This window comes from Hevea brasiliensis, chromosome 14 (genome assembly GCF_030052815.1).
Source record: "Hevea brasiliensis isolate MT/VB/25A 57/8 chromosome 14, ASM3005281v1, whole genome shotgun sequence".
Lineage (NCBI taxonomy): Eukaryota > Viridiplantae > Streptophyta > Magnoliopsida > Malpighiales > Euphorbiaceae > Hevea > Hevea brasiliensis.
Window position 1 is genome coordinate 12,623,185 of NC_079506.1, and position 9,020 is coordinate 12,632,204.

The window sequence follows — 9,020 nt, forward strand, 5'->3', positions numbered from 1 at the left end:
GATATAAATGGGTTTTCAGAAGAAAATATAACACAGATGGATCGATTCAAACTTTTAAAGCTAGATTGGTTGCAAAGGGTTTTAAACAAAAAGAGGGAATTGACTACTTTGATACATATGCACCAGTGGCTAGAATAACTTCTATTAGAGTACTTTTATCTTTAGCATCAATATATAATTTATATGTACATCAAATGGATGTTAAGACAGCCTTTCTAAATGGTGACTTAGAAGAAGAAGTTTATATGGAGCAACCAGAAGGATTTGTTTTACCAGGGAATGAAAGAAAAGTTTATAAATTAATTAAATCTTTATATGGTTTAAAACAAGCACCGAAACAATGGCATGAGAAATTTGATTCTGCAATTTTGGAATATGGCTTTAAACATAATAGTACTGATAAATGTATTTATTCCAAATTTACAAATCATTTTGGTGTGATAATTTGTCTTTTGTTGATGACATGCTTATAATTGAAACAAATATGGAAGGTGTGAATGATACAAAGAAGTATCTAACCTCAAAATTTAAAATGAAAGATTTAAAAGCGGTAGATACAATCTTAGGTATCAAAGTAAAAAAACATAGTGGGGGTTTTGCTCTTTGCTAATCTCATTATATTGAGAAAATATTAAATAAATTTAATCATTTAAAAGTCAAAGAAGCAAAAACTCCATATGATGTTTCTTTCAAATTAACTGAAAATTCTGGCAGGGCAGTTGCTCAAATTGAGTATGCTAGTGCAATTGGTAGCTTAATGTATGCTATGCATTGCACTAGACCTGATGTTGCTTTTGCAGTATGTAAATTATCAAGATACACTAGTAAGCCTAGTATTGAACATTGGAAAGCAATTTCAAGAGTTCTTGGTTATTTAAAAAGAACTATAAACTTTAGTTTATTTTATAATAAATTTCCAATTGTGTTAGAAAGTTATACAGATGCTAGCTGGATAACTAGTATTAATGATAATCAATCAACTTCCAGTTGGGTTTTTATCTTAGGAGGATGTACTATTTCTTGGGCATCAAAGAAACAAACTTGTATAACCCATTCTACAATGGAATCAAAATTTATAGCTTTAGCAGCAGCTGGTAAGGAGGCAGAATGGCTGAGAAATTTTTTATTAGATATCAAGTTGTGGCCACAACCGATGTCCGCTGTTTCCTTACATTGTGATAGTTAAGCAACAATGTCTAGAGCTTATAATAAAATTTATAATGGAAAGTCTAGACATATTAGCTTAAGACATGAGTATGTAAGACAATTAATCTCTGATGGAATTATTACTATTACTTATGTCAAGTCTTGTAATAATCTGGCAGATCCGTTTACAAAAGGACTCTCGAGAGATATGATAAAAAATACATGTGTTGGATTAGGATTAAAAATATTCCATTAAATTTACTAATGATGAGAACCCTACTTTGTAGTATTATTACTAAATAAAGTTTAAAGGGTAACAACAATTCATTAGTAAATGTTGTAATTAAGTACTTAGTGTATTAAGTTAATGGAATGAGGATGAGTATTTATACTCTTAATGAAGTTTAAAATTATTACAAAGGAAACTTCACCTATATGAACATAGGAAGTGGTGCCGCTTCAACAAAAGTGAGAATAACTTTTGTAAATGTTCATGAAAACAGGAGGTAGCACAAGGCCATATTCGTGCTAAAATTTTGGTGAACTTTTTAAGTCAAACTAATTGATTCGTGTGTGTAGTATTTCCGGTTCTATTTAATAGGAATCTTGTAACACCCTAGGCAAATCCCACATCGACAAAACACGGGAGAGATGCTGGGTTCATAAGTTGATAGTTCATAACCCGTAGTGACGCGTTTTAAAACCGTGAGGGTTTCGGCCCAGAGCGGACAATTTCACTAGTGGACCGAGCCATTACATTTGTGGTATCAGAGCCGCTCCGCGTGCAACCTTGAACGATGGTGGGGCAAACCTCAGCGAGGACGCTGAGTCCCATAAGGGGGGTGGATTGTAACACCCTAGGCAAATCCCACTTCGACAAAACACGGGAGAGATGCTGGATTCATAAGTTGATAGTTCGTAACCCCTATTGACGCGTTTTAAAATCGTGAGGGCTTCGGCCCAGAGCGGACAATATCACTAGTGGACCGGGCCGTTACATTTGTGGTATCAGAGCCGCGTGCAGCCTTGAGCGATGGTTGCAAACCTGCGAGACGCCGAGTCCCATAGGGGTGGATTGTAACACCTAGGCAAATCCACATCGACAAAACACGGAGAGATCTCGGGTTCATAAGTTGATAGTTGTAACCCTATTGACGCGTTGTAAACCGCGAGGCTTCGCCGAGCGGACAATATCACTAGTAGTCGGGCCATTACATTTGTGTCAGAGCCTCCGCCGCGTACTTTGAGCGATGGTGGGGCAAACCAGACGCCGAGTCCCATATGGGGGGTGGATTGTAACACCCTAGGCAAATCCCACATCAACAAAACACGAGAGAGATGCTGGATTCATAAGTTGATAGTTCGTAACCCCTATTGACGCGTTTTAAAATCGTGAGGGCTTCGGCCCAGAGCGGACAATATCACTAGTGGACCGGGCCGTTATATTTGCAAATGTAATGGCCCGGCCCACTAGTGAAATTGTTCGCTCTGGGCCGAAACCCTCACGGTTTTAAAATGCGTCACTACGGGTTACGAACTATCAACTTATGAACCCAGCATCTCTCCCGTGTTTTGTCGATGTGGGATTTGCCTAGGGTGTTACAATCCACACCCCTGATGGGACTCGGGCCCTCACCGAGGTTTGCCCCACCATCGCTTAAGGTTGCACGCGAGCGCTCGATACCACAAATGTAATGGCTCGCCCACTAGTGATATTGTCCGCCTGGTCAAGCCCTCACGCTTTAAAATGCGTCAATAGGGGTTACGAACTATCAACTTATGAATCCAGCATCTCTCCCGTGTTTTGTCGATGTGGGATTTGCCTAGGGTGTTACAATCCACCCCCCTTATGGGACTCAGCGTCCTCGCTGAGGTTTGCCCCACCATCGTTCAAGGTTGCACGCGGAGCGGCTCTGATACCACAAATGTAACGGTCCGGCCCACTAGTGATATTGTCTGCTCTGGGCCGAAGCCCTCACGATTTTAAAACGCGTCAATAGGGGTTACGAACTATCAACTTATGAATCCAGCATCTCTCCCGTGTTTTGTAAATGTGGGATTTGCCTAGGGTGTTACAAATCTAGGTTTAAGCTAAGGCCACCATGATTTCTTTAGAACTTTGAAATACTTACAATAAGGAAAAGTTTAAATCGAAAGATACTTTTCATTATGCATGAAACAATGGGATATAACAGTACAAGCTAAGTGGGAGATTGTTATAACTAGCTTGTATGTTAGACAATATAGAGAGAAAGAATTCCTATATTGTTAAAATATAAGGGAATGACAAGAGTGAAATATGTATAGAATTATATATATATAATTCAATATATATTATTCTATTATGGCACTTGGCACGTATATGTGTGAAATAAAATAATTACCATATTGTAATTTTCGTAAATAAATTACGAATAGATGTGTCTGTTAATAGACAGACATGTCAATTCTATACAAACAGTCACAACTATTTGTATAGGTGTCTGTTAATAAACAGACATGTCTGTTCTATACAAATAGTCACAACTATTTGTATAGGTAGCTTTTAATAAACAGACATGTCTATTACACAAATAGTTGTATCTATTGGAGATAGACATATGTGTCTATCTAGTAAAGGTGCCATGACTTTTCATTCTTTATAAATATGGATGAGTTTTTTCAATCCATATATACTACTTCTACTTCTTCTTCTTTTCTTTTAATCTCTCTAAATTCAGTTCATATAAAAGAGTTCTTAAGGGAAATCTTCAGGAGTTGTTGTCTGCAGATTTCAGGATTTGTTGTATTCTGGAGGTATATTGCCATAACCTTGCAGCAATCTAGTGGGGGTAATTAATACCTTAAAGATAGTGATTCATCACGCCTTAAAGCCTATTCTACACCCACTGCCTCAACACTTTCTCTACCTTCTCCAAACTCAGCTGCACAAGATCCTTCTGTTATCACTGATCATGGCTTCTACTTGTTCCACTCCTCCCAATCAGGGGAAGAAATGGGATGTTTTTATTAGTTTTAGAGGCGACGATACGCGTTATGGTATTCTCTCGCATCTCTCTAAAGCCTTGAAGGACAAACAAATCAAGACTTTTACGGATGAAGAGCTCCATAAAGGAGAAGAGATCTCACCAGAGCTCTTGAAAATAATCCGGCAATCAAGTGCCTCAATAGTTATATGTGGGCTTATTGCTCGTTTTAGTGTGTAGAGGTCTTGGCTGAATAACTCTTAAATATATTCAGCATTTTCAAACCTTGCTCAACTCCAATCTGCAAGTTATTATAACAATGGTGTCAATCCAACCTTTAATATATTCAACAAGAACAGAGTCTACTAGGCACATCTTTTTAAATTATTTTCAACTGTTAACTAAATTTATACTATAACTTTCATAACTAAAATTAAATAAACGGAAAATAAAAATCCAAATTTTCTTAGAAAAGAAAATAAAAAATAGAAAATAATTTTCTACAATTATACATGCCCCCTCTTTTGACAAAAGTAATTAGACTGCTAATTAATAAAATTAATATTATTCAGTTTAAGTTAATATTTTACCAAATATGGTTTACAACTGTGCAGTTATGAAATAATAGTCAATTTAGTTCTAGGTGAAATAGTTTAAATTATATAATGATGTGAAAATTTAATTCGATTCTTTTTCTTACACATGATTTGTTCTAAAGGAATTCTATGAATAAATTGTGGAGGACACATGTGACAAAGCAAGGATAGAACTTACAAGAGAAAGAAAGAAAACTAACTAATTGAAGAAAAAAAAAATTAGTCCTTAAAAAATTTACCAAATTTTATAAATTAATCTATTTATTTTTAATTTAAAATAATTAAATTTTTAATATTTTATTTTATTAAAAAAATAGTATTTCTATTTAAATTTTAATAATCCATTGCTTTCCATTTATATACTTTGTGTTGCTAGATAAAGCAATGCCTGAGTAATCTCTCCTCCTGGATGGCAGATAATCAAGAATTGCTAGCAATTTTAATAATTAAGAATTGCACATTTTTGTTAATATATAATTCCAACTCACATGACTTTGTGGACTAAATGCCAGTCGTTTTCTGTTGTCCATTAGTGATATGTTCTTTCCTAGAAGAATATCATGGTCTTCGGATCATCTTCGTCTTCCCCCCTTCTTTTTTTTTTTTTTTTGTTCTTCCTTTACTTCTTCATTTCTTCATAAATTTCTTGTATGAGACTAGTTAATAAATTTAATTTTGTTTCACTAAAATCTCTTTAATCTGATATATATAGATTTTTATATCAAAAAAATAAAATTATTTATTTCTATTCTCTTTTCTTTCACATGCAAAAAATTTGATCATTCTAATAATTATCTGGACCTCATTATAAAAATATTAATATCATCACAATAATTTATTTTTTTATAAAATAGGAGAATTTATCTATTGATGAAAAGTATTAAAATTATATTTGTAAACATCGTACTATAATTTAGAGTTATTTTTTAATTTAAAAATTTGTTATAGATTAGCATTTTTTAATAAAAAGTTAAAATTAAGAAAGAGAAATAGGGCTATAAAAATTACCCTTTAAGCGTTGCCTTCCACATTGAGTTTGGAATTCAAATTTATGAGGACTTTGTTTGCAGCTTTGTGCATTTACTTTACTGACAAAATGCTAGCCGTTCCTTGATTGTTCATTAGTAATTGCCGACAAAATGCCTTCCACTCATCTTCTCATGGCCAGCTTCTACTTCATCAGCCATTTCCCTGCAATTTCACATGTAATGCTTTATATTTTAAGTATTTATAAAAAAAAAAATTGTATTTTAAAAACTCTGTGATTTTTACTTTTTTTTTGTCTGACGGTAATTTTACTATTGAAGTTTAATTCAGAATATATTGATATTAAAAAAATATTCAAATTAAAATTTTATTATTATTTTAATTATAATTATAATTTTAAAATTAAATTATTCATGAAAACTCCGATAAAGCATGAATTTACGATTGTTATTATTGGATAAGAAATTAAAATTTATATTTTAACATCAAGATATAACACCTTTTTAATATAAAAATCAAGATACAATTGGTGTAATATAAAAGATGTACACTTTTTTACTATTATATTTTTATTAAACAAATAAATTATATTAAAAATAATTATTAAAGAAAAAAAGAGATATAGAAGAAAAACGAAAAAATTAACTTTATTTTCTTGTCTTTTCCATTCAATTTATATAAAAAACAAAATGCTAAATTTTTAGAGTTCTTTCCCTTTCAGCTTCTAACAAAACAGAATAATTGGAGATTTAATTTTTTTTTTCCTTTTTAATTTTTCCTTCCAACAAAATAAGGTAATTGCTTTTCATCTTCCACAACCATTTTCCTCTCCCTTTCCTTTCACTAACAACACAACAGGCCCCAAGTTTTTCAAGAAGGAAGAAAGGGAAGTAAAGGGCCTCAAAGCTTTTGCTAGTTTCTAGGCAGAGACCCCACGAGCTTTTTAGTTGCCTGCCACTCATAATTTTTAACCACATAATTAATCGTATGGTGAAGCTTGCGAGTGAGGAAACATAGAGGGGTGGGCAGGATTGGCAGTATTTGCACGCGTAGCAAAGATGAAAAAAGCTGGAATACATATTTTATATATATATAATATAAATATATATTATTAATTTAATATTATAATTAAATAATATAAAATATTATCACAAAAAAATTTTTTTTTTGAAATAATTTTTATGAAAAATATTTTTTATATATAAATTATTTTTTATAAAAATAAATAGAAGTTAAGTAATAAAAGGTATTTCTAACTACTTAATAAATTTATTTTCACTTTGCTATAAACCTTGTCAAAATAAATTTTCTTTTTAACTGAAATTTTAAATTTCAAATTACGACCTTTTTTTTTAGCCAAACATGCCTTATTTTTCTTTTTTTATAAGTAAAAATTTTATTAATAAAAGATGAATAAAAATTTAGCACATTTTCTAGTATTTTTTTTTATGATAGGTGATAATTAATTTAATAATAATTTTTTTTAAAACTATAAAATTATAAATTTCATAAAGTGTCAAGTCAAAATTAATTCTCAATCATGTCCTAGGGTCGTAATTATATTTTTTAAAATAAAATAAAAGAAATGAGCTTAATAAAATGTGAAGTTGGTGAAGACTCCACATTGGTGGGAAGAAGCACAGTGGAAGAGCTGAAAGTAAAGGAAAAGCTTTTGTGAAAGCTGCAATGCTTCAATCCCACACGCCAAGTTTAGAATTGAATCCCAATCAATTATTAGACCCACTCTACTGTTTTGCATTTAATTGTGTGGACCAAATGGAGCTATACGATCCTTCCTGGAAGGCAAATCTGATGTTGACTAAAAGCTCTTCATTTGTTCATAAATTTCTTGCATCAGACTAGTTTACCCAAATATTCATCTCTTTGTATTTTGCTTTCTGTTATAAATAGCTAGTATGCTAGATAATATAAAAAGAAAGAATTCTTATATTGTTAAAATATAAGGAAATGACAAGAGTGAAATATGTATAGAATTATATATATATAATTCAATATATATTATTCTATTATGGCACTTGGCATGTATGTATGTGAAATAAAATAATTATCATATTGTAATTTTCGTAAATAAATTATGAATAGATGTGTCTGTTAATAGACAGACATGTCAATTCTATGCAAACAGTCACAACTATTTGTATAGGTGTCTGTTAATAAACAGACATGTCTGTTCTATGCAAATAGTCACAACTATTTGTATAGGTACCTTTTAATAAACAGACATGTCTATTACACAAATAGTTGTATCTATTGGAGATAGACAGATGTGTCTATCTAATAAAGGTGCCATGACTTTTCATTCTTTATAAATATGAATGTGTTTTTTCAATCCATATATACTACTTCTACTTCTTTTCTTTTCTTCTAAGCTCTCTAAATTCAGTTCATATAAAGAGTTCTTAAGGGAAATCTTCAGGAGTTGCTGTCTGCAGATTTCAGGCTTTGTTGTATCCTGGAGGTATATTGCCATAACCTTGCAGCAATCTAGTGGGGGCAATTAATACCTTAAAGATAGTGATTCATCACGCCTCAAAGCCTATTCTACACCCACTGCCTCAACAATTTTAAGGTATTAATCGCAATGGAGTCCAAGGCTGTTTCCGTGATGAATCAAGAGTTTGTGAAACTTGATCGTTTTGATGGGACAAACTATGTTCGCTGGAAAGACAAGATGCTATTCTTACTCACCACATTGAAGATTTCTTATATACTTGATCCAAGTCTGCCTGCTATTTCACCACCAACTCCAGAAGATTCTGAACAAGTGAAAGCAGATCGAGACAAACGTGAAGAAGATGAATTGCTATGCAGAGGTCATATTCTTAACAACTTGTCAGATAGGCTATATGATCTATTTACTTCTGTCAAGTCTCCAATGGAAATCTGGAAATCACTGGAGTTCAAATACAACTCAGAAAAACAAGGTGTGGATAAATTTCTCATCATGAAATATTTTGAATTTCAAATGATTGATAATATATCTGTTATGGATCAAGTCCATGAGTTACATGTCCTTGTTTCAAAACTTAAAGATTTGAAAGTGATAGTTCCTGAATCGTTGCAAGTAGGAGGAATAATAGCAAAACTTCCTCCTAGTTGGAATGATTATAGGAAGAAATTACTGCATACTACAGAAGATTTTTCTCTTGAACAGATTCAGAAACACTTGCGCATTGAAGAAGAGACAAGAAATCGTGATAAGAAATTTGTTTCTGAATCTACTACAAAAGTTAATTTTGTGCAAGGAAGTCAGAATTTTCAAAAGAAAATTCTGGAAGTAAGAGAAAGTTTTCAAGCAAAGTAA

At 32.3% G+C, this 9,020-nt stretch overlaps 1 protein-coding gene across 1 annotated transcript; it reads left to right on the forward strand.

Annotated features, from left to right (window-relative positions):
• Positions 1-8,297: 8,297 nt before the first annotated feature.
• On the forward strand, positions 8,298-9,020 carry LOC131172774 (uncharacterized). The gene is made up of 2 exons (XM_058134296.1): positions 8,298-8,502; positions 8,554-9,020. The coding sequence occupies exons 1-2, from the start codon at positions 8,298-8,300 to the stop codon at positions 9,018-9,020; spliced, it is 672 nt and encodes a 223-aa protein (XP_057990279.1).